This window comes from Leptinotarsa decemlineata, unplaced genomic scaffold (assembly GCF_025532065.1).
Source record: "Leptinotarsa decemlineata unplaced genomic scaffold, Ldec_3_MD MMD2_P_RNA_scaffold_9, whole genome shotgun sequence".
Classification (NCBI taxonomy): Eukaryota; Metazoa; Arthropoda; class Insecta; order Coleoptera; family Chrysomelidae; genus Leptinotarsa; species Leptinotarsa decemlineata.
Window position 1 is genome coordinate 3,451,582 of NW_027412536.1, and position 26,968 is coordinate 3,478,549.

The 26,968-nt window shown below is 33.0% G+C and overlaps 1 protein-coding gene and 3 long non-coding RNA genes across 9 annotated transcripts; 2 read left to right on the forward strand and 2 right to left on the reverse strand.

Annotated features, from left to right (window-relative positions):
* The first annotated feature begins 46 nt into the window (after window positions 1–46).
* LOC141480459 (uncharacterized) lies at window positions 47–2,009 on the forward strand. The gene is made up of 2 exons (XR_012464353.1): window positions 47–262; window positions 1,797–2,009. It is a non-coding gene; the product is annotated as an uncharacterized lncRNA (long non-coding RNA).
* On the reverse strand, window positions 244–1,052 carry LOC141480460 (uncharacterized). Its single transcript, XR_012464354.1, has 3 exons — window positions 798–1,052; window positions 557–721; window positions 244–371 (listed from the first exon to the last, which is right to left on the reverse strand). It is a non-coding gene; the product is annotated as an uncharacterized lncRNA (long non-coding RNA).
* Chro (chromodomain-containing protein chromator) lies at window positions 1,552–24,664 on the reverse strand. Of its 6 annotated transcripts, none has more exons than XM_074170446.1 (10): window positions 23,436–23,594; window positions 22,860–23,195; window positions 22,176–22,742; window positions 17,996–18,460; window positions 17,815–17,939; window positions 17,464–17,600; window positions 12,873–13,079; window positions 10,682–12,408; window positions 9,845–10,405; window positions 1,552–1,882 (listed from the first exon to the last, which is right to left on the reverse strand). In XM_074170446.1, the coding sequence occupies exons 1-10, from the start codon at window positions 23,512–23,514 to the stop codon at window positions 1,788–1,790; spliced, it is 4,299 nt and encodes a 1,432-aa protein (XP_074026547.1). In that variant the 5' UTR covers window positions 23,515–23,594; the 3' UTR covers window positions 1,552–1,787. The 6 variants fall into 6 exon arrangements, with proteins under 6 accessions (XP_074026547.1, XP_023020562.2, XP_023020564.2 ...); XM_023164794.2 differs by having other exon boundaries at window positions 22,176–22,373; window positions 22,422–23,195; XM_023164796.2 differs by lacking the exon at window positions 23,436–23,594 and adding an exon at window positions 24,527–24,664 and having other exon boundaries at window positions 22,176–23,195.
* Window positions 23,545–26,968, forward strand: LOC141480461 (uncharacterized). The gene is made up of 2 exons (XR_012464355.1): window positions 23,545–23,633; window positions 23,969–26,968. It is a non-coding gene; the product is annotated as an uncharacterized lncRNA (long non-coding RNA).

Consider the following 26,968-nt stretch of genomic DNA (forward strand, 5'->3'; position numbering starts at 1 on the left):
GAAAAACGCTGAAATATATTAAAACCGGCAACATCTACAAACCGCATTTTCCATATTATGAATCATCATAAATTCTTAATACAGAATGTTGAAATTGAATATAATTATTTATTTATTGACTTCCAATGCGTAGTTTCAACATGAAGCAAAATTGTTTAGAGACAGGGCACATGATAAAATCCAACATTTGTTCTGGGTGGTGCTCATAATTGTGTTAGGGATGTAGTAATGGGCGAAGCGCTTTGGATGTCCACTCTCGAACGTTGGTACCTACTAATATCTGATAAACAGAGAATAACGTAGCTTGCTTTATATATATATTGTGCTTGATAGATATTCATCTGGCGGTGGAGGGGATAAGTTATCTTGAGCTGCATAAAAGAAAAAGCCAAAATAAGGCATAAACATTATGCTAAAAGTTTTCCACATTTAATTTTAATTCATCTTATTCTCTAAATTTCTCTGGGCATGCGTCGATACGTCCTAGTGATTTGGAGATTTGACTGTTTGGAAACCATACTTGTTCCATTATAAAAATTATAACCTATAAACTTACTTATTTTCGGGAATTGTGCTCCCAGTTCACATGATAGGTGTTTATTTTCCATATTATTTTTTCATAAATGGGTATATCATTTTATTTCTTGTTTTATGTTATTTTGTATCTTATGGTGTCTTAGTACCTAGTTTTATAAACCCACCTTTAATAGTAGTCTTCTACCTATGATAATACTAAGAATAAATGATCTTCACTTCAAATATACTCTAGTTTATAAGAAAAATATAAACAAATATACCATCTTTCCAAGTTACAAAAAACGTGATATATTTATTTCTTCCCTTCAGAAACCAGTTTTGGGACCTGCATGCTGGGATATTTTCTCATTCATATGATTGTTCTGATTAGGTCAAATACACAAATATCTATATTTATCCTCCAATCACTATCTATAGTTTCCACTGTTTTTGAGTCAGTGTACACCAGTGGTGTAGAAAGACATACTTTGACATTTTCACATTCCAAGGAACAAATATTGATATTTTTGGTCCATTCGAACCTATTGACTCATTAAAAAAGATTTCACGGTGGAAATATTTCATTTGAGGACTCACTGAACTCTATTTTGAAAATATATTACCCCCGGGTCAGATTATGACTCGTATATCATATGTCAATATTAATATTCTAATAATGATGACAAGGGATAGGATTGGGAAATAAGGAAAGTTCGACCTGGAGAAAAAATAATAGATTTCAGTCGTTTTTCAAGAAAAATTTACAGTGACCTTGAACACTTCAAATGTCAATGAAACTCTCCTTTGTAAGTGCACACTCAGTGCAATTTTTTAATTGGATGTTGAAAAATACATTTGTATAGTTTTAGTACTAACGAAATGTATATACTTCTTACTTTTTTTCATCTATTGAAATTTATGTAGTGAGCAGCAAGAGGTTGAACTTTATTCAAAATAAAAATTTCTAAAAAACAACCGAAATACTATAAAATTTATTTCTCAGAGATCGTAACTTAGTTTATAAATACAAATATGTACAACTGATAATATGAATTATAATACATTTTGCTCTTTACAATATTAATATAACAAATATTGATTTGTTTATATAAAGTACGAACTGAAATAAAGAAATTGAAGGTCTTTTAAAAAATCTACTATCCTTATATAATAAGATTTCAAATGCTATTTTACAAACTTCATCGAAGGTCAATAACTCAAAAAAAAATCAGACATACACCTATAAAATCAATCAAAATAATATAACTCTTTTATTCCAGTTCTAAGCTGGCAAATTCTTCTGGAGATACCTGTGTCACCATAAGATTACCATCAGGAAGCATCACTACCACTTTGTGTGTTCCACCTGTTGAAGAAAAAAAATAGGGTTACTTACATATTACATAAAACATTGAATTATTGTATAATATACTTTGTATATTTCATTTACATGTAAATGGGCTGATAAATAGAATATACACAAAATGACATCACTCCATACATTTTTTATTAAGAGTAGGATATATACTGTGAAATGTAAATAGTTTATGCAACCGGAGAAACCAGCAATACCCGAACATGCTCAATCATCAACAGACCAAGTCTGTCATATAAATATGGACAACCCACCTATCAACAATGCGGACAGTTCAGAACATTGTATCAAAAGTGCGGGCCAATCAGTAGTGAGCATTCTCATGGAAGCCCAAACTCCAACTGGTGCAAATACGGTAGCTCCCAACATTCACGAGTCACTAGTTGACAAAGGCGGCCACCATGCAAACACACAGTAGTCAGGAAATCAAAACAGAACGCCAGAGGCTGACTTGAAACCAAACGAGGGTTAGACAGCAATCTCGCGGAAATGCTACTCAGCAGGTTGAAGTTCGCTCTAAGCAGAACCATGTAGGGAAACAACGGAAATTCATCCTCGGGGAGGCACGGTGGTGTTTCCCAGTCAGTCATTGCTGAGACATTGAGATAAGTACTTTCTTCGCCCTTGTAGTCTACACCACTGAATAAAGTCTTGAGCAGATGAAACATTTCGTTCTACAAAATGTTTTCAACCGCGTCCGACCAGCTCGATTTTTTTCTAGTCATTAGCTCTATCCGAGAGCATATGATTTTAAATACCAATTGTAATCAGTTAGCAGCATATGGCTATTGTCTACCGATATTTCATCACATGCATTATTTTCTTTAATCCGTAAACCTTAAGAATAATTCAAGGGTTAGATAGCTTTTACAGAGTTTCACAGCGAATAAATGCACTAGATCTGTTCAACATGAATCTGTGATTATGACAAGCGCTGTTAATATTTATTTAGACAGGTAGTTATAATTTACGAAACCTAAGTTGGAGATATTTCAAATAAATCCAGAATTTTTAAAATTTTCGTCTTTGACATGACTCCATTGTTAGGGATGGAACTCAGTCTATGTCGTGAGTGTCTGCCGCGCCGTCTTGGTACGAGCCTTGAAAAAGTATTTAAATGAAGTGTTGTTCGCCATAGTTAAGAATACATTGTACACGTGCGTAGAAAAACATTCTTATAGTATAGAGGTAATAGGCAGTGAATATTTAAAGTGAAAATGCACCTGCATTCACGTCGGTTCGAGGCCGGATGTCCACGTGGAAATAAGATCATAACAAACAGAAAGTATACGAAAGATTATATAAATTTTGACGAAATTAAATGAAAAGGGAAAGATATAAATTTTGACAAAATTAAATGAAAAGGGGAAGATATAAATTTTGACAAAATTAAATGAAAAGGGAAAGATTCAATGATAAGCACATAAGTGTGAAAAACGTGACGTCTGTATTCCTCGGACGAAGTTCTTATTACATAATGACGAGTGAGAAGTGTGCTGGTTATAATAGCGCCGGAACGAAGCTACGACCATTATTCCATTGGAAGAATTTACTTTATCGTTTTCATTTTCTAGAAATAATCTCAAATACATCCCTCGTACACAAAGTTCAATAGATCAGAATGCTTGAAATCCAATGATTTTCAAAATGTTGCTTTTAAGCAAACCCTATTTCGTGCATAATAATCCCCCAACCTACAGTATCAAGATTTCATCAAATTATGTAAAACTCAAGTAATTTGCTTTGCAAAATTCAGAAAATTATGGCATTGAACTTGGCGCATTCGGGATATCATGATTATAATAAGTTTAATATATGTTGTTAAAATCAAGATGGTGTGGTAGCTACATAAAATGGTTAGAAGTGTATATCCATAAGAGTATTTCAATTAATATGCACGCAAACTGAAAAATCAAAATAGTGAATGATAGTAGTGTGAATTAAATAGGAAGAAAAAATTAAGAAACCATGAATAGAATAGAAAAGGAATTATTTTGAAAGATTCGAGAAATTAAAAAAAAAACAAAAAGTTGGAATATGAAATCAAAGACATAAAAAACCATCAAGTAATATAACGAACTTATGGAATGACAATAATTACCCATTAGGCAGCGGTGGCCCTACAAATATCAATTACAGGAACTGTTGAAATTTGAGATCAGACAGAATGTGACACAGAATCTATAATTATGATATGCGAAAGTGATAAGGGTATAATAATAATAATTAAATAGTAGCATAATTAAATGCAGCCTTAAATAGTAGCATAATTGAATGCAACAATGCTTATAAAATTCCTTTGAATTCCTTGGAATGCAACAAGTACCCTAATCTAAACGATACAAGTTCATAAAACGAAAAAAAAAAACCCAAACTAGTTGTTTCGTTACTTGTGCTACTGAAAATTTGATGATGCAAACAGTCGATATTTTGAAGATCTCCAGAGTACTATCATCCCACAAGCCAATTGAAATAAACAGACAAAAACTGAAAACCAGTTTCTGTTAAGGGCGTTTTTCGAAAAATAATTTCAATAATAGCAAAGTTTTGTAGAAAAATTTATAATACACTGCAAATAAGTGAAGCATGATGGATCATGGAGAACCACGCAGAAGAAAGCAGCGATGGCAATATGCGTGTCAAGATTGTCTATATAATCAAAATATACGAGTATATTACTTATTTTCTAGCAAATCTGACAGCTACATGGGGAAGATGCTGTAGTGTTTACTTCTTATTCATGTTCTGTTAAACAAAATAGTGATCAAATGTCCAGATGGTAGCCAGCTGGTTAGTGTAGGTGAGTTCGAATCTACCCCTTTTGTGAATGTTGATTCGATTGGAACACTTGGTCGATGGTTGTTCACTGAGTATCCTTAGCTCTAAGTTTCGACATTTGAGGGTTGTTATTCGTATGGGAATGACAGCTGATTAAAGAAAAACACATTTCCCTCACAACATGAAAATATGCAGATGGGTATAATATTCCACACGCGTGTATTTTGACAGTTCCCTTTGAAACTTCTCAACTTCAGCCTCCGCCAATCTTTATGGATTGTTTCAACCGTTAGACGCACAGTATGTAAGTAAAAAATTAAAGGTTTTCACCCCCTACTGAAAAAATACCTCATAAAAGTCGAGAGACGAAATTTAACTCTCTCCTTTGATCACTATTACCAAAAATTAACTTCACTAATGTGTCATACCTAGAAACAAAATAAAATTTGGTTTCCAAAATCGTCATGTATAACGTGATGGCAATAATGTGATACATACATCAGATAATAGTATAAATTAAAATAGATTTTTCTTAAAAATCTAATAAAACACAAGACAATTACCAATAAAATTTATGAAAATTGAACCGATGTAAAAATGCAGGAAAATGTTATTGGGATGAGACAATTTCATATAAATATCATGCACTTACCAAATGTTACAACCAATTTAGTATTCAATATACAGATATGTAGAAAGTGGAAACCTTGACGAATATTCTCAATTATATAAATATATAGACAATAACTGTAAATTCAGTTAGGTAGTCACTGAGCCAAGGAAAATTGTAGTATTTGGGGATCTACAAGGATTCATCTTCATATATCTATTTAAAATAGTTCACCAACTTTCGTCAGGAAATATCAAATATTCATCATCTGTCAAAATTTTTATGTTCATATAAAAATGCATAGAAACCCTGGAGTTTTAACTGATTCGTTTTTGTTTTGTTAAAAACTGTAGAAGCGAGAAATGAGATTAACCCAAGTTCGTACACATGTTGATAGTCGGTGCAACAATCGAAATCTGTCGCATGTAGTTTGTACATATCTTCAATTTATATATAAAAAACATTTTTCACCTATCAATTTATTCCCAAATGTAAACAGTATTGAAAATTGAAGTGCTAACTTGACATTGTCAAGCTGCATCACTTGAGTTGTACTCAGCACCTCCGTGAATGAAATGCTGAAATTTATTTGAACTCGAGTTTTGAAGTCGAGAGTTTTTGACAACATGATGAAGGTTTCCAAGTGATCACACATAAATGAAAATTTATAGCGGTAAATAAAAACTTCCAGAAAATGAAATATGTATATTTGTTCTCAAACCATTGAAAATACTACAGAACGAAGAGATTACACTGAAACACCCTTAATTCAAATAAGCATTCACCCAGCAATTGCAAAAAAAATGTAATAGTATAATTGCTATTATGAACGAATGAATGGTTTGGAGGGTGATTATAAATTGGTGGAACTGATTATGTCTCCTATGGCATCTAACTGAATTTGTTTCAACGCCATCAGTTTTCATAAAATGTTTTTTTCTAATTCAAAATTGAACCTTTAATAATATTATTCTTAACAAACATCGAGAGCCTAAGAGTTGTTTCATAGAGTAGAAATGTCTGTGGTTGCTTCCCACCCGAGCCATCACTACCCAACCTTTTTTCTGTTCCAATCCAGTGTTCCAAGTTACATTTCCTACCAATCTTCTGAAAGGCATGAGATTAGAATAGTATAAAGAGTACAGTACCCAAACCTACTTTGAAGATTTTTATTCCTTGCGACAGAGAAAATTGTGACCTACAGAAGCGCAGAAGAGCTATATATCTTTATTGTTTATTGGAAACTTCGAGATTCGAGAATCGGAATTTTCAATAAACAAAGTATGCGTCGAGTTTCAAGTTGTAATTTTAAGCTTAAAGTTGTAATTAGGAGTGAGGGCAATGACATCTACGAAGACGCCATCTATGGGATCGACAGAGAACTCAATCCTCTAATATCAAAGATGAACGAGGCTCCTCAAAGCGGTCCATTACAAAGTCAAGCTTCGACTTCGACCGCCGATGAGATTAGTCCTTTGTCTTTCACTGCAAGGTTAACTAGAGCCCGAACACAATGCATTTACACACACAAAATTTTGACCCAAAACTCGAAATTTCAAGATTAACGTCGAAATTTCCACAAAAAAATCTGTTTTACAGTTCCATGGATGGTATCTGGAGATTTTCATTGTTATACTCTCAATATTCTGAACCGACGAACATTTTTTTCAAGTCATATAATACAGTATGTAATTTCTTTTGAAATTCATTTATTCGCATTTTATTACTTTCATGAATGTATCATCCAACACTAGCCAAGCTTCGACATTGACCATCAAATGTGATTCATCCTCTGTCTTTCTCTACATGGCCTTGCAGTTAAGCTTTCGTCTTTTCTAATTGTATATTCTTTTTTTTTTACCACACACGTTGCTTCAATAATATGAAGTCATATTGAATGTTGGGAATAATAGATGAAGGCAATGGAAATTCAAAGGAAAAATGGTAATGTTTAGACAGCATCAGTAACAACAAAGGTAAGTATTCATAACAGTATTCCTTTACCAGTAAAAGGTCCCGCATTCTTGATACTGGTAGGCATGATCTTTGGGGTACTCCAGCTTTCATATGAGTCAACATTTCTTATTTCAATTTGTTACAAGAGGTTATTAAGAACCAGATTAAATAGAAAGTTGAGAATAAAAATATCACAGGCTCAGCACAAAACCAAAAAAAATGGTCACACTATTTGTTATTATTCTTGAATAAGCCAAACGTAGTGCTTTCAAAATTTGTATCATATACATGTAATACCTTATTACATTATTTTCGTTTCAAAACCTATTGTACAATAATAAAATATATTATTACTTACTTTATATCAAATCCCATATTACATTTTTGGAGCGATAATATACCTGAGCCAATGTGGGTTGATGATGGCAGGAGTGCACTCGGAAGTTATATTTTTCTCAATTTTAATCAAATATAAACGTCCCAAATAATAGAAGTCAAGTAACTATCAAAATCATTGAAACATTTCACAATTCTATGAGTGTTCAAATGGAAAAATATATATTTTAAGGAGAGATTATTTTTTGAGAAAAAAAAAATTTTGGCTTTCTACTTCTGCATCAAATAAAAAATGTGGAAAATGTCCACCGAAAGGAAGTATATAATTACAATAAAAACGAAGATACAAACTGGAAGAAACTTCTGTGTAGGCTGTACTTATCTTTCATTTTCTTTCCTCCTTTCTTTGGAAGTTTTCCACATTTTTAGTTCTATGTGTGTATATCAGGATTTCTAAATAAAGTACATCCATTCATCAAACAATTCCTTTTTATAAAAATAAACCTGTTCGGAGGTTATTTGGATAACTGGGCCTGATGTATTTACAATGGAATATCAAATTTTATTGTCACGGGTTGGACTGTTCATCAAATGACTTGTAAAAAATGAAAAGGGAGTGACGAATAAAACCACTATCATCAAATTTTATTTGTTGAATAGGTGTTTCGATGACATCACCGTTCACTACCTGAAATTTTCAGGGGTTTATTTGTAAATTATATTTTTGCACACAGTTTATACCCAGGCGGTTCTTTAATAGCCAATATTGGAATAAATCCTCAACATTTAGTATTGCTTGAATTTAGAAAATAAATGTTAATGGCATTCACCTCGATCAATTGTACTACACTCGTTCAAGTTTTCAACGTTGTGCAGTCATGAAAATTTAATAACAGTACTTGAACGGAAAGGTAAGGTTAATCATTAATATTCTTCTCTGAGACAGATTCAATTGATAAATCTTTTTCGGAATATCTGAGTGCAAGACAGAAGAAATTGAAGTTAAACAATAACCACAGATTGACCAACAATTGGTATTCAACGAGAATAGACTGGAAGATACTGATTATTTCAATAAAAACTGACTTTCCTCAAGAAAAAATTACTTCCGTTCAATATTTGTGTCCTTTTTCAAATTAGTGAACATTATTTATGGAAACATTCAGTACAGCTTGCCATTCAAAGAGATTGTGAAGAAAGAACATTTCGTTTTCTTCATATGAAATTGTAAGTATTTTGCAATATATTTGAATATTTGAAGGTAGAGTTGAATTATTTATCTGTTGGCACAGCGTGATTTTAATTATTTGGATAAGTCACTAAGAATGAACCTGTAACTGGCAAATTATATATTATAAATAATATAACGGAATGACGGAAGATATATCAATATGAACGTGTCTACAATGCAAAGAATCTCTCATAATTTATCAAAAACTTACTGCCTAAAGGAGCCATAGATAAAAGCGTTTACAACCATCATTACACTTTTCAACTAGTATGTATTTCTCCAACTTGCAATTTGGGACACAGTATCAATTGCTTCATCTGATATCAGGACATATTTGTGATGATTTTATCAAACTCAGATATAAGGAATTTATACTATGCTTGGAATCGCACATTAAAGGAAAGACCTCTTTACCCTTAGTTTGCACAAGTTTTGATCTCTGAGGTTTGTCGTTCATAAGGGGGGGACAATAGATTAATGGAAAAACATATTTGTAATTTTATAAGAACGAAGGCTTTCACGGCCAAAGTCACGATTAAAGAGAATACATTCCGGGCTGCTAGGCCTTGGTTGAATGGAACTTGAAGTACCAAACGTTTAATTTGCTACTGAGGCAGACATCATCAGTGGTATGTGCATTGACTGTGCAGTCAACGCATATACCACTGATGATAACTGCCATAGTAGCAGGAGTAACGTTTGGTACTGCAGGTCCCATTGGACCACAGCCTACCAAATTGAATTTTGTTCACATCAAAGATTTTAGCGACCATTCAAAGAAAGTGTTCTGGACCACAGTCAATGATCTATGGTGTATTTGAAATTATCTTTAAAGCCTTTTGTATGTAACCCAAATTCAAGACTTGGTATGTTAACACTTCTGATGAAGTTGATCAATTTCCTGGGAGCCAGTTCCTATAAGTTTGAGAGTATTTGCATTACCTCTCCAAGGAACTTTCTCAATCATTCCCATTCAGTAAATACTGTTACTTGAAAAAGGTAAGTTATTTATTTGATTCAATAAAATAAAATTAACTCTTACCTGGACTGGGCGGTTCTGCCCTGACCACCTGAGCAACCACCTGATCGTTACTCTCAGTTGGATCTGTTTTGATGGAAAGTTGTTCAGTAACATCAGGTCTTAACTCTGTCATAGACATTTCTGTCTCTGGCTGTGGTGGAACCTCATCAGTTATTGCCGTTGGGTCCACAGCCTCTGCTACCTCATTGGTTACTAGCAAACACTGTTGCTGACCATCACTGCCCTGAGTCAATAAGATTGTTTGACCTTGTTCATTCTGACCTGCCACTTGGTAAACTGTACCATCATCTCCAGTAATGAATATAGGATTCTCATTATCAGCAAGAGTGAAGGCTGACATGTCTGTTGTCAAGTCATTTTGAGCCTCTGAAGCTAAAGCTACAGTAGATTCTTCTTCAGGTTCTTGTTTGGAAATCGGTATTAATGCAGTCTCTTCTTGGTTTCCATCTTCCGCTGACAGTGCAGGAGCTTCATTTTCTCCTGTACTTGTAAGCAGTGATGGAGATTGTGGTTTCGGTGGCTGGACAACTTTTGGTGGTGTAATTATTAAATCATCATCTCCTGTTGGCAATGAAAAAGTTCTTGACTAATTATTGTCTATGAAATGATGAAAATTTTAAAATTGAAAAAAAAATTAATGAAACCTATTTCTCAAATTGCATTTTAAATAATTATATTTTTTCTTCGCTTGTCATTAAGATAGGATGCAAGTGAACAGTGCAAAAACTAGTTTTACAATTATTTGAGAAAAAAAAAAGGTAATCTTTCAAATATCACTTGAAATTGCTTGTACTAGTAGTTATTATTACCAGAAAAGTTTATAACATGTTAACTCACCTATTAAAGAAGGCATGCTTATAACTGTCTTTGGTTTAGAGGGCACAACCTTTCTCTCAACTCTCTCAGGTTGACCACGAATGAAAGTAGGTTCTTTTTTAGGAGAAATAGTCCTTTGCATCACATTCATGTTACTATGAATCATTCTTGGCTGGGGTCTGGCAACTGGTGAAGTTGCACTCCTAATTGTCGTATTTCCAATTTTTCTCATATTTGCTGCAGGACTTGTTCTAGGAAATGTATAAACATGTTTCGGAGACGTATCATGGTGAGGTCTAAGTACCTGTCTCGGTTTAGGAGCTACCGGTTTTGTGCGGACATAAGAACTGATTGGTTTAATGATGGGATTCATAACTTGTGGGCTTCTAGCAACTGAAGGGTTCAGAATCCTTTGATTGACTTTAGGGGTGGAAGTATTGTGTAATATGCTTTTTCTTACACCTTGTTGACCAGTTAATGCCTTATTCAGTATCGAACTAGGGCCTTTCTTTGGTAGAACCGACATTCTGACAACAGTTCTTGTTGGTGGAGCTGTCAAAATCTTTCTAACTTGTTCATTCTTTGCTGGGACCATGACTTTCTCTTCCAGTTCTTCATCTTCATCACCACGCTCAAGACCGATTGGATCTTCTATCTCCATTGGAGTTTCTGGTGGTTCATTTTTCAGATCTTCTTCTGTTATATCAGCTGCTGCTAACTTGACGATGTTATCCAAAGAATCATATTTACTCTCTTCTATTGGTTCAGGATCTGGAATATCTGGATATTCTTGTCCAGCAATTTTTCCTGTGAATGGATCAAGTGTAAATTCTGAAGTAGGGCTTTCAGGCTCAGGTATCTTGATTTCATCTGGAAAAGGTAATTCTTCTAATCCATCATCAGATTCCTCTTCTTCTTCCTCAACTTTTTTGGGGGATTCTGGATATAACAATGTCGCTGGCTTGCGTTCTTCTTTCTTATTGAGCACTTTAGTTATACTTGGTTTCAAAGACTGATCTGGTAGTTTTTTCAGAGTTGTCATCTTTTCAAAACCAGACTTTTTATGGGTTTCTTGAACTTTCTTCATTACTTCAGTAGGTTTTTTATTATCAGGAGATCTTGGAATGACAGGTGTTCTAATTTCTATAGGTTTTTTTGCTTTCAAGACAGGTTTTAAAGGTTTAGTGGGCGTTGTTTGAACATTTTTGTTGGGAGTGACTTGAATAACTTGTCTTGTGGTAGATGTAGGTCCCTCTTTCTTCACAATTTTAATTTGTGTTTGACCTATTTTTGGAGCTACTTTTACAATTGTTTGCCCTGCATTACTTGTAGAAACTTTAGATGTTGTCGAGTCCAATTTTATAATTCCAGCAGTCTTTGACATAATGTAAACACCAGTACTCAGCGACGGTAATTGTTTTTGGTTTATTCTTACTACTCCATTTGCATCAGGTATCAATACATTTGGTGGAAGGGTGGTTGATTTACCTATTCCATTATTCACAACTTGAATATTTTGAGGTTTAGGAGCTATTTTTCTGAACTGAGGCCTAGGAGGTGAAAACTTGACTGGGGTGTCCGAGTCATCAGAGAATTCTTCAAACTTCATCCTTTTTTCAAAGGAGTCGTCACTATCAGGTGATCTAGGTCGTTTAGCGCCGACAGGAGGATTTTCTTCATCAGATATATTGCCACACCAGGCTTTCACTTGGTTTAGAGCTTTTTGTTTGCTGGTTCTTGTCGGACGACTGAAAAAAAAAGTAAGACTTTTATTACCCTAAATATTATGTCAAAATGTAATAAATTAATCAATTTCCTTATCTATGTCAAAATAACCTTTATATAATTATACATAGTTGGTTTTTTTTCATCTTTCATTTATCAAAACAAATGCTGGCATATTTTTCAATTTATCTGAATTTAATATAAGTTTGGGTTATTCCACTCTCAGGTAAGTGAAACATTAAAATTTATCTACTTTCAGGCGAACACTTTAGAAACTTCTTTATAATGGATTCAATATATTTTGTCATCGACAGGTGACAAATTAAAAATTGATTAAGTACAGACAAAATTTTGATTTCAGACCTGGAAAAATGTTGATAAAATCAATTTTGTGCTTGAAAATTTGAAGTTTTTCAAATATTTAACTAGGATTAAAGATGAATTTTTAGGTTTTTTTTTCCTACTATTGATGAGATCGTATACTTACTTAGGAGTTTCTGCACTGAAATTGGCAGAAGATGATCCAGGCGTCGTGAGAGAAGAAGTGTTCAAAATTTTAGAGCGACTCTTTACCAAATTGGCAGCTTGTTGCTGAGCTTTTTCAGCTTTCAGTTTTGTTAATTGTTTTTCAAATTCGTCCACCATCAACTTGCAGTGGTTAAGATTTTCTATAGGTTCCCAAGTGTTATCTTCACTAAAATTCATTAAGATTGATTATCGTTCAACGATTATTTGTCTTATCATGAATTTTAAAGTTTCTTATCATAACATATTTTCAGGAATGTTGATTTCAATATCATTCAACATCATTTTTAATCTAATAATTTACCAAACTTCTTTGAATTTTATTAGTCAGATTTGAAACATCTTGACAGGGTACCCAGCACTTCAATTTAATAACTATTTCCTGGACAATTTATTCTGTTTTCTAGTACCCAATAGTTAGATAATTCAAAACTCTGTGAAAACAAACTTTAATACATTTGATCTAAAAAATACAAATGGTATAATACACTAGTTTAAATTTGAATATGCAAGAATGAAATCTAGATATTAATTGAATATGATAGATATGGGATAATCTCTATATAAACCAAAATAATAGTCTCACTGAAACAACTCTTAGCCGATGCTGTTTCGAAAACTAAGAAATATACGGGAGCATAAAATATGTTATATAATAATGGACAAAAATATATGAAAGAAACTAATCACAACTAATATCTTATGGCAACCAATATTAATTTCAGTATATCTTCAGTGCATTGAGGATGAATGGAGGGCATCTGCAAAAAATTTTCTCTCAGAGGAAACTTGCACAAATATGTGTCACATATAATCCGATGTTCCTCGTTATATTAATCAGGGAATAGTTGATTCCGGTAGGCATGTGCCATATTCCGCTTTGTAGGAATGTTTGGATAGGTGTTGAAGTATTAAAACTTCTTAATACTATCCATTATTTCCAAGGTCCTATTTGTAACAGAAGCATTTTCTAACTCTCCAGTCACACCTAATTTCTTTAGAAATGTATTGTAGCTGATTATGATCAGCTACAATACACCTTTGAAATTTCAATTAATACCCCAAAACTTTGTTAATAGAACCAGAATGCACGAACCACAAATATCCCCTATAATCGACTCCTCAAGAAATTTCATCCACAGTTGCAATATTTATGACCGAATACAATATTGCAGGACAAAAACAGCAACTCACAAAATAATTATAAATACTGAAATATTCAAAATATCCAGAAACTAGTGAAAATTTCCTAACTTTTGTGTAATAAGGCCATACCTGTACTTTTTACAAATTTTTATTTTTCCTGACTATTCCAGATTTTCCAGATCGCTGGGTACCCTGAATGATAATAATAATAATAATAATATTTATTCATCCTCAAAGACGTTGACAAACGTATAGGATAGGTCAGTATTAAGCACATAAAAATCACATCAAACGATAAAATTGTAGATCAGTAGATAAAAATAATACAATAAAAATTTATACAACAAAAGTCAGAATTACAAAAATTAAAACAATTGTAGTTATAAAAATTGAATATGTCATGCCAAAGCCGCATGAACCCATTCAGTCGAGATGGTCCGAGAGAAATTCGCCAATACTATAGTAGGCCTTAGAAAGAAGCAATGTTTTAACTGCTTTTTTAAATGCTACAGTGTTCATCTGTTTGAAATGGTCTGGTAACCGATTGAATAATTTTATTCCCATATATTTGGGAGAATGTTCGAATTTTATAGTTTTATGTTTAGGAATGCTCAACTCCTCTGCATATCGAGTTGGGTAGCTATGATAGAATGAGTTCTTAGTACAGTCTGTTATACATTCGCGAACATATAAAAGTATTTTAAAGATATAGATGCAGGGAAAGGTTAAAATTTCATGACTAATGAAAAATGTCTTGCATGATTCCCTCCAAGGGATGCCTAGTAATTTCCTAGCAAGGAAAACCCTATCTTTGTCAACACTGTTTCCCCATAGGATCACATTATAACTTAGATGGCTATAGACCAGACTGTAATATACATCTAAAATGGCGCGTAAAAACATACAATTCTTAATTCTTGAAATTGCATAATACCCTTGATTGATTTTTTTACAAACAACTGTGATATGGTCAGACCACTTCAAACAGTTGTCTACATGAACGCCAAGGAATTTTGTACAACTTGTGCATGCCAGTGCCATTCCATTGATTAGTAAGGCAAGTGATTGCTTTTTCAGATCGTTTTTTAAATTAAAATAGATATATTTTGTTTTGGTCAAGTTTACAATCAGATTGCTCCTTTCACACCAATTTAAGAACAGATCCATTCTAGGAAGTCCCCTCTAAATCCTAGATTATATAATTTGCTCTTGATGAATTTAAAATTCAAACAATCGAACGCACGTGACAGATCGAAGAATACTCCTGCAACATGCTTACCCCTATCTAAAGAAGCGTATATGATTTCTAAGAATCTCCAAGTAGCTGATTGAGTGGACTTGCCTTTGCAAAAACCATGTTGAGAATCGGACAGGATCTTAAACCCTGATAAAAATCTTAATATTCTCTCATTCACAACCTTTTCAAATATTTTTGAGAAAATGCTTAGCAGGGCCACGGAGCGATAGTTTGTAATATCCGATGTGTCGTTCTTCTTATGAACTGGTATGATCATGGCTGTTTTTGGAATTGAAGGGAATTTGCCACTTGTGACTGATAGATTCAACAAATAAGCTAAATGTTTTGAAATGTGTAACACAATTTCTTTTATAATTCTCACTGATATATTATCAATTCCTGTACTTTTTTTATTTTTTACACTGTTAATTATTGCGTCAATTTCATATTAGTTAACGGGCATAAAGAAAAAAGTATTCGATTCAATTCCAGAAACCGTGCATATGGATGATCTATTGTCGCCAAAATGGTCTGCTAAGCTATTTTCTACTACTGAAGAGAAATAGTCCCCAAATATGTTCGCAACATGATCTCTGTCTGTGATTACTTTATTATTATAGGTGAGAGCAATATCTCTTTGAATTTTTTTTTCTGTTCATTTCTTTGTTAACTAGGTTCCAAACTGTTCTATTTTTATTGTTGGAATTCTTAATTACATTTTTGTATGCAGCACGAGAATCTTCGTTGCCTATATTTTTATATAACCAATGCATACTTTTTAAATCAAGACTGGCCTGTTTCACTTCAGGAGTTATCCAGTTATGTTTGTTACTAGTGGACGATTTGTGTTTTTTGGTCGGACAACATTTATCGATAGCATCACTTATAATATTCATGAAGGCCAGAAAGCTCTTATCTATATCAGTTTTGTTATATATTACATCAAAACTGGTTTTGGACATTGTCGAGGAGAGTTGTTTCAAGTTATGCTCTGATACATCTCTATACATAACATAAGATTGTTCAATAAGTTTAGATTTTTCTAATGGCATATTATAAGTAACCGTGAATACTTTGTGATCACTGAAACTACCTTCATAAACATTAGATTTGCAAAACATGTTCTCAACGTTTGTTAGTATGTAATCGACTTTAGTAGATGAAGTTTTCCCTGACTGGTTGGTAAAAACTCTAGTAGGAGTCAAAGATGTCACTTGTAAATTGAAATTGAGTAGTAGTTCATCTAATTGGATCTTTTCAGTAGTATTTTCTAGGTAATTGACATTCAAATTGCCACAAACAAAGATATCATCAGCATAGCCTAAACTATTCTCTAATATGCAAAAACGTTTCAAAGTTACCGTTTGGGGATCTATAAATACTAAGTATACAAATCTTTCTGTCCTCTATAACTAATTTTATCCCACTGCATTCACAATGGATTTCTTCGGACCATCTCCCAAAATTTAGGCTCCGCGATACATTGGATGATTTAACATAAATTGCTGTTCCCCATGTATATGAGTTGAGCGACAAAATTTGGATACAATTTCATAACCAGGTATAGACATGAACTCAATATTTTCAATATCACACCAGTGTTCAACAATACTAATAATGTCCGGTTTCTCTTCTGATGCGAGAACTTCCAATTTGTTAATTTTATCAGTCAGTGACTCTGCATTCAATTGAAGTATTTTTAATGAAGTATTACTTTGTTTTTCCTCTGATAAAAACCCTGAGTTAAAGATAAAGTTGATAAATCACATTATTCAACTCCTTTACGTTTATTATCCTGCATTAAACATATTTCAATAATTATAAGAACATAAACTTTCACGGCCAAAGTCACAATTAAAGAGAACAAAATACTGGCTGGTAGGTCATGGTTGAGTGGAACCTGAAGTACCAAACGCATGCAAACATGATCAGAAGTATGTGCATTGACTGCAAGGACAAAGCTCATATCTCAAATTCTCACCAACAACCAAGTCAGTTGTTGCTGAAAGATATAACCTTTGTCCACGCAATCAACACACATACCACTGATGATGTCTGCTGCAGTAGCAATCAAAACATTTGGTACTTTAGGTCCCATTCAACCATAGCCTACCTACCAGCCCGAATTTTATTTTCTTCATTTCAATTACTGTTTTTGAGCATTACTCACCTGGGAAAATGCTCCCATTTGATTTGGTACTCCCAATTCTTTTTTTTGGCATTGAATCGTTTTGCCACAATTCTTTCCACAGCATACTCTCCCTTTTCAACGCTAGTCATTGTTCTCATAGCTTTATTGGAATTTACCTAAAAAAATATGTTAATGATAAATATTCAAATTTTTCAGTGCCGATTGTAGTACACTTCATGAATGTAAATTTAAAAAGATTTACCAGTAGGATCTGGCTTTCATTTTCCAATCGCTGATAACTTCTATTGATATTTCTCTAGATTTTATGAAATATACCAGTTTTTAAATGAATTCAGTCGATAGATAATGTATAAATTGAAAAAAAAATACCTTTGGAGCTGGTAAAATAACTTCTTTCACCAATTTCATAGGAGGCTTACTGATAGCAGGCTTTCTTACTTCAACTGATGACTTTTTTAAATTACCAATGGTTGAATTTTCCTTATTGTTGTCTCCTAAAATTAAAAAATTGAAAAGTGATTTTTCTAATATAACAATAAAAAAAAATTACCAAATCCATCTAGTGCCAATGGATCATGCTCTATTTTTTTTACATTCAACTGTTCAGGTTTTTTCAGTTGTACAGGTTTTGGCAATTGTTTCAAGTCTGTGTCTGTATTTGATAATTGGTTATTTTCCATCAACTGGGCAGTCGATATTTTTGAACAAAATTGTAATGTTTCTCCAGCTGATAACCAGGGATTTTTATTACTTTGTGCCAACTGAACCCACTTTCTGAAGATATCCCATGAGGAAGGTGAGGGAATACCGGGTTTTCGAACTTTAAGTTGCTTGTTCTTCCACAAAGTGTATGCCCATATTTCTGGTTGGCCTTCATTCGCACAAACTGATAATAAATTCGATTTAGTTGAACATTTTCTGGCTTTGTGCTTTTGAAATTCCTCTGATAAATTGAATGTTTCATGACACTTTCCGCAAATAAACAAATCCGTTGTTCCAATATCCTCCTGAGAATCTGAAACACAATACATATAAATGATTTTATAATTGAAAACTCATTAATACAGTTTATTGTATGATTTTCACTATAAAGGGCATTACAAAAACCGCAACACATATTTAAATACACAATAGCTTTCTCAAGTGTTAATAATTATTAATATAGAGTATATACTAAAAATGATTCCAAATTTCATAAAGCAATTACCACTTAATTTAAATTAAGAGAAATCGTTCTCAACTAGCCATTGAATTATTTTTGAGGTTAAGTTCTTAGGTAGTCCAGCGGCTTGACATGGCCAGCATGTGAACAAAATGAGTTCAATTCAATTTCAAGAGTTATAGTTCCTTTCAACATATTCCTAGTATAGCCTTTTCTAACCAGTGTGAGCAATTTGATATGGACATATAAAGCAGACCTTTTTCTGAGATTGTCAGCCTGTACTTAGGAAGGATGAAATTTGTTTTTAATCTAGTAGAATAATCATGTTTGTGTATATCATTGGCAAATTTTGATTTATTATCATGCATAAAAATTACACAGACATATATGTAAAATTTCATTTATTGTGAACATTTTGTTCTTTTTGAAAATTGCCTCGACATGAGTATACTACAGATTAAACATGGCTTTCAAAATGCGTTTTTGCATGATGAAAAATATGTTGCAAATTATGTACTTCCACCCCATACTAGTATACCATATTTAAAAAATGGATAAACAGTTCCATATAGTAGGCAGTTTTAGAGCATCAATATTCAAGTGTCTCTTTAGAACTCTGATCCCGTAACATTTACTTGCAAGCTTTTTGGTAAGTTTTTCTATTTGTATCTCATAAGTTAGTTTGTCATCAATAAATATGCCTATTAATTTTGAATTTGATGAAAAATGCAGTTTTTTGGTACCCAATGTAGAGTGCATTGGAATTTTTGTGGGGTCAAACCCGAAACCGGTCATATAAATAAAATTCACCTGTGGTATTTAGACAAAAGTGTTTTCATTCATTTCAGTGATCATGAATTACCATAAAGTAAACAATCAATCACACATATCCAACAACTATACTTATCAGGTTTCAAAAATAAGACACACGGTATAAGAAACATCAATAGCAAATTTATGAAGAGAGTAAAGGAATACCTATCTCTCCAAATTTCAGGATTATTTTTCCAAATGCAAATATCTTTGTTCTAATTTGAAATATAAAGGTTAGATGACTCAATCATGAATTCTTGAGTTATTTTGTCCTTGCTTTGAATTCAACATCATCAACTCCACTCTTACTACAAAATATATAAAATTCTATGAAAATTAATTGACAGTGAATTATCAGTGATATAGCAAAGAGCTTGTGTTGTTATTGATAAGGGTGAAAAAATAATCGGCAATATGAAACTCACGAATACATACAAAAATATAACATCCATATTGAATCAATAATTTCCCAAAGTTTGATCAAGCAACATTGATCTCCCTGGAGGGTGGATTGAATCAATTTCTGTTATTATTTGATCAGTACATTGAAATATAGTCATTTCATCAGCTTTTAATTGCTTAAATATAGTTATTCTCAATTTGATTTTTCAAGCTTTGTTACAATTCTGAGGGTTGTTGTTTGTAAGGAGACATCAGCTGGTTAACAGAAAAACAGATTTCAACTTTAAAAAAGCACAAGTATTCATTTATGTATATGATATCACTACTGTCATAACAGCAAGTTCTATAGAGGAATTCAACAATAAAACTGAATCAACTGTAAGTGAATTATCAGAAACTTCATTCCATCCTCTTGTCAGAGAAACATTCCAAAATGTTAAACAAGGTTTTCGGAATCAAGGTTCAATACTGAGGATATAAAAATGAACCAAAACTCAAGTTTTTTCAAATGGAACAAACTATATTTTGGGATATATTTTATATTCCCAGATGATTTTGACTCATTTTAATGAAACATTTCCTAAATCAAAAATCAACCGTTTACAAGATATTTTGGACGTTTTTGAAAAAATAAAACACGCATGTGTGTCATAAAACTGCGGACTAAAAAACCTCATTTTTGAACAGTTGCAGAAAGTGTATTGGAGCTAATAATTTGCTGCCATGGTTTTTATTAAATACAGGATTTCAGATGAATAAATAATGGATTGAAAATGTTCATTCTAAATGTATCATAAAAGAGCGAAAATTCAAAAATATTACATTGTCTTTTCAACATTAATTGCAATGACCTATTACATGAAGTCTCATTCCGAGTACCTGTTTGTTAAACTAGGAACAATGATCTCTTTGCTGTCCCTAATCACTATACTAACTATGGATACTTCTCACCCATATGTGAGAAGCCAATCGTTTTAATTGTGATATTATAGGAATTTCACTAAATACTTTTAAAAAACAGTGTAGCAACAGAATTTATAGATAACCAACTAGGATGATGATTTCAAGTCTATATCATTTAAATTTTATATGTTTACATTGATACATTTATACATACATTAAAGTTAAGTTAGTTTTTAGGAAACACTGTATTTGTATTATTAATTTTTTCTCATGGGAATTACCTGTATACATAAATGAATCATCGTTCAACACAATATCAATGCTATGGAAACAAATGAAGGTACTTGTTGATTTATTGATGTCGTCATTTTAATAAGTGGATTTTAAAAATTCGTGAGCAAAATGTCCCGTTCAGATTATACAAACGAAAAATTTTTAAATTGGATTGGCTAACTCTTTAAATAACCTTCAAATCTTTAATATATCAGTATCCCGCTTTAAAAACCATATTCTTTACTTAGCCATCTAATACTCTCTGCTTGTGTTGTTGTATTGTGTCTAGTGTTACTTGCCTGTAAGAATTATATCAGTTCATATTGTTATACATTTTAATTTTTTCTTAAATAATATATTTGTTATCTTAATTCGGAATCGTATTATTGTTATAACTTACTTTTAATCCACTGTATTTCATCAATTACTACATAGCACTGTACTACTTATATCTGAATTGGGCTTACCAGTGTATATACATAAATAAACAAATAAATTTGATTATGATCTGTGGTAACTGTAATCGAATTATTGACTGCGCATGCAGTTTATTTGCCAAAAGGTATCCGTAGGAACTCAAACCAAATCACAATACCGTAAAAAGACTTGAAAAATTATTATTCGCATCATGGATCATTTCTTCCAAAAATAACCAAACGAAAGCCTCAGATGGACAATGAAGATCTGGAAATAATTGTTCTTGGAGATTTTTCTGCTCATTGAATGTGTCTTTGGAATATTACAAGAAAAACCAACAGATAAACCCAGAACTGCTCACAACACTTTCAAAAAGCATAATGAAAACCGGTTAAAAATCATCTAGAACATCATTCAAAAGACACATATTAGCATCGTCAAATATGTATCAGGAATATCTACATTTTCTTGAAAGAATTATATGTTCCCATACACACCTTACCCCTGACTGGTTTTATTTTTTCAAGAAAAACGTGAACAGTTCTTTTTGATATAGGGAATTTTTCACGAAAATGATTTAAACTCATCTCAAAATTGGCAGTAAGAGACCCTTTTAACTAGTGTGGCCTAGAAAAACGAACATTTACCAAAAGAATATTTGCTGACAAAAGTATTAGATTTTCCTTAGAACACAGACTGAGACTAAAATTACCAAGTGAGATAATGAAAGAAAAAATATTGTAATGAGATTAAAACTCACCTTTTATCAAAATACGATCACTCAAGATTTCATCGGCTGATAGCATTTCTTCCAACTCGGAGTCTTTCATAATGGGAGTTTGAACAACTCGTATTGCAGGCGAATGACCCTTTCTCTCCCCAGATTTGAGAGTTTTCTCCAAAATATTGCTTGCTTTATCAATAGAATTGTTTCTTTCCACATGTTTTCTCATTTTATCTGCAGATTTAGTGATTACAAACTTAGCTGACTTTTCGACAGACTTACTTGAAGTCTCAACAGGTTCCTCAACTTTGACTTTAAATCTACTACTTCTTGGAAGTAGGTTATTTGTTTTTTCAACATCGTCAGAATTTTCATCTTCCACTACCGGTTTCTTTGACAACTCTGTTTCTTGTACTTGTTTATCAACAGATTCCTCAACAGGAGGATCCCCCTCATGAAGCCGTTGTAGCTCCTCTTCTAGAGTACAAACAGGATCCAATATTTGTTTTTCTGTAACCTGTTTCGTACCAGCGTCTTCCGAATCCACAGATTCTACATGGGAGGTATCAACCATCGGTTCGTCAGTGGGTGTTTCTACCATAGCTGTAGTAAAGTCTTTGTCAGGGTTCACATCTTCACCAGACATTAAAACAGCTTCTACAGATAAAGCATCAGAAGACATGCAGGCATCAGCAACACTTGTAACATGCGAAGTAATACCTGCTTCAGATGTAAATATTTCTGTAGACGTTGGTGCTTCTGATGTGAGAGTCTCCAGAAGTTCCTCTGTAGCTGCTGAAATAGCCAATTCGGTAGACTGATCTGTAGGATCTGAAATTGGTAAATTTGTTTCCATAGGCTCTGACATTTCAGCGTTCGTGTTCATTCCCGCGCTTGCAGTCGAATCACTAGCGTCAGTCACACCTGGGTCCGGCTCAACCGGTTGTATAGGCACGGGCTCCGTATCTGTAGTCGGTGAAGCTTCTTCGGCTTTTTCGTCCATGATAACCCCCTTTTTCAACAATGTCTCTTCAATGTGGACGACTGTCAATAAATCTAAAAAATGAACGACTCGTTTATATTTAGCGCCATAAAAATCAACGTATTTAAAATATCGGCATCACTGTAGTGACTAGTACGTGACCGAACAAAATGGCTGTTTTTCCGAACGTACGGAAATCGAACACATTCTTCGTACATTTCCGTCGTTTTTATAAAGAAATTAAATAATTCTAGATTTGAGATATTATGCATGCCGTTTATCCATTTTGACATTCAATTTAAAAAAATACTCACCTCTATTTCTTCTTAAATTACGATAATATTCAGAAGACAACCAAAATCTAAACGAAACATACCGAAAGTGCTGCCACATTAACGTAACGTCGTTAGTTTAGTGAACTACAAACTTCAACCGCATCCTCTACAAGTACGATAGACGAACGCATGGCGGCAAATTCGTAATTGTCAATATCATCATTGGGTGTATGATAGGTAATTCCATATTTTATTCATTCATGAAACCTTTTAAAATGATAAAATGAAATTGATAACTAAATTATTCATAGCTTTGAACATTATGACATTGAGAAAATATACGTTTTCTGTAGGAGTCGTGAGACTTGACAAATAGAACTGCTCATGCCTATAAACAGTGGCATATGTATAATTTTTGACGTAGACTTCATCTTCTTGAACTTGCTCTTTGTTTACTCGAGTAGAGACAAAGACGAATTTCTTTTAATATTATTGGATAGATAGTACCTACTATATTCTGAATAGAGAAAAATTTCAAAAGCGAGAGTTATCTTAATTTTTTTTCATTACAGATTTACAATTGCTGAACTTTCCTGCAAAAATCTAATTGAAAATAATATTTTGAAGATTGAACACATATATCATTTTATTTATATGAAAATGGCGATGACCAGTAAACCATCATATCCGTAGACAAATATATTACCTACCGAATCTGAGAATTCAGCTTTTTCACTCTTGAATATATAATTTTTATCACTCATCAACAGTAATGATTTTATTATTTCTCAATTTCCTCAAGGAGTTTCGTTAGTAGAAATAGAAAACAAAAAATGTGTAACTTGCTTCAAGATGGATACCCGATCCTATTCTTGATCTTTACCCATGTTATTTTTATATGTACTCCATATTGCCAACTTTGATTTATTTTTATTCTACCAACCCAACCGCACTTACCTCAGATCTTTCGATTTGAATCATTCGTATTTATTATCACATTCTACATAACAATATCGTTCATTGATGATTGAAGAAAATATGGTTCGATTTCAAAGACTATTATACGTTTATAATGCGAAGTAGTGAATAGACACCAGAAACTAAAACTGTAAGTTCTCACTTAAACTTACATGGAAGACAGCAGTTCGATATCCTGTTGTATGGAAATATTCATTAACAATTTGAATGAAACTATTGTTTTGAAGTTACCATATATAAGGATTTTTATTTTATTAGGACGTATATTAGTTACTCTGTGTATATGTCATTAGTGTCACATGTCATTTGTTGATGTTTGTTTTGTTAATTTTTGCGATTCATTTGCTTTTTCAAAGTCATTGCCCATATCAATAGGGATTTTGTTTGCGGTAAATAAATTTCTTCTGAATTGGCTTTCTCTGTGAAAACAACATAAAATATTATGTTATGTGATCGGTCGAATTAGTTGTCCATATTGGATCGTGAAAAACCGTAGTTCCTTATATTGAAGACAACAACGATAAAAATTAATTGGCGCTCCGGGGCGACTTCATCGATTCCAGTGGCTCATTTGCTTTTTCAGCTGCGGGAAAACCCGAAAAAACCTGCAGCACCACATCATCTGAAGATCTTGATCTACCAATGTCCTCTCTCTCATAAAACAAAATGTAGGGTGTCTCCAGAGGCTCCAATAGATTCAATCGTGAAAAATAAATAATAAGTGATAAATGTGAGCCCTGATTGGAGTTTGAATATGATTTATACAAAACGAGATAGATAGATAGATAATTTATTGGCGTTTTATACATTCACCAGTATTTACACAAGTAAATACAAATAAAATTAGCATATGTCAGGCATTTACTAATATTTACATAAACAATAGATGCTTACAATGTAAAGAACAAGGTTTTTATATAAAAAATATTTATATCTTGTACAGTACACCTGAGTTACATCAACGAGCACGAGATGTTTCAGTTATCGAAGTATCAAAAGGAAGATGATTGTATTTATAGATTTTCCAGTACATATAGGGTCTACCTACAGGGACTCTCGAACTTTGGCAATTGATAACAGACATCTTGTTGAAGCTACATCTGTTAAATTAGTTGTCATTTATTCAGCCTGTTTTGCCAAATCATTATATTAGGATATAACATTAAACAACAGGTGCAAATGATAAAATTGTTTCATCAATCAATCAAACGCAAGGTTTTCCAAAACATCGCCGCTATCTGTGAGAGTGTGCAGGATAATCTGAGGCAGTCGATTTTGCGTTGCCCACAAGAACTCGGCGTTTTACAGATCACAACTTGGGAATTTTGCGTCGTGAGTTGGACCTGCACTCGTACAAAATTGAACTGACCCAGAAACTGAAGGTAAAAGATCATAAACAATGACCTGTGTTCGCTGAATGGGCTCTAGAGCAATTGGCATCTGACCCAAATTTTCATCGAGAAAGCATCTTTAGCGATGAGCCCATTTCTGGATGAATGGGTACATGAACAAAGAAAATTGTCGAATTTGGGATGATACCAATCCACATGAAATCCAAGAGCATCCAATGCATCCCAAAAAATTCACTGTTTGGTGTGGATTTTTGGGCTGGAGGCATCATCGGTCCATATTTCATTGAGAACAACGGTCAAGCATCACTGTCAACAATGAGCACTATAGGTCGATAACTACCAAATTTTTTTTGGCCTGAATTGGATGATCTCGACACCAATGACATATGGTTTCAATAGGATGGCGCTACGTGCCACATTGGATGTTCTGCCTGAGCGATTTGTGGACATGATAGATAGATAGATTTATTTGATCATGTTATGTGTAAATTACATTTATGACAAGTCAGAAATAAATTGGTATAAGTTACAGGGTTGTGACTAAATAGAAAAAAACAGTAATATTTGTGATGGTACAGCACAACAAAACATCTAAAGAATGAAAATCTTAAAATCATTCTGTACCTATTTGTACAGTTCATGTAATCTTTTAAATTATAAAACAGTTTTTTTATAAGATTTTTTTTCACCCTCCTCTTGACTACATTCAACCTCAATAACACTAGATCAGAAGACAAATATCCAGTGAATTGCGCACTAACATTTCTAGCTTGACCCGGGGTTGTATCAGTTTATGATGTAATTGTGATAGTCGGAATAAGGAGATATGTACTTTCATTCTTGTGAATCTGAAGCAGTGCGTGGTGCAAGAAAATACAAGGCAATGGCATGATTTTAAATTTTACAAAAAGTGGTTGACAATGTTCATTAAGTGGGACACTTGCATTAATCCTGAGAGTTTTTTTTTTAAACAGAATGCTTTCAGAGCATAGAAAGACCTACCCCAATGGAGTACACCATATGTTAAGTGAGTGGAGTAATGAATGATAGGAGGTTGTTAGTGTTTGGGTGCTCAGAACTATCTTCAGCCTACAAAGTAGATAAAGTTGGCTGGATAGTTTGTTACACATTTCAATGTGATTTTCCCGTTTGAGTGAATTGTCTATAGTTATGCTAAGCAGTTTAACATGATTATCATTGGTTAAGCGATTATTTAATAATATAATAATATTTTGGGTTTTA

Bases quoted from the DNA above. Each gene is read 5' to 3' on its own strand.
- Chro (XM_023164793.2), bottom strand. From the start codon at position 23,514: ATGTGGCAGCACTTTCGGTATGTTTCGTTTAGATTTTGGTTGTCTTCT. The intron at 17,601-17,814 runs GTATTTTTTTTT...ATATTTTTTTAG, and splicing joins TTATTTTACCAGCTCCAAAG to GTAAATTCCAATAAAGCTAT. The intron at 10,406-10,681 runs GTGAGTTAACAT...CATTGCCAACAG, and splicing joins AAGCATGCCTTCTTTAATAG to GAGATGATGATTTAATAATT.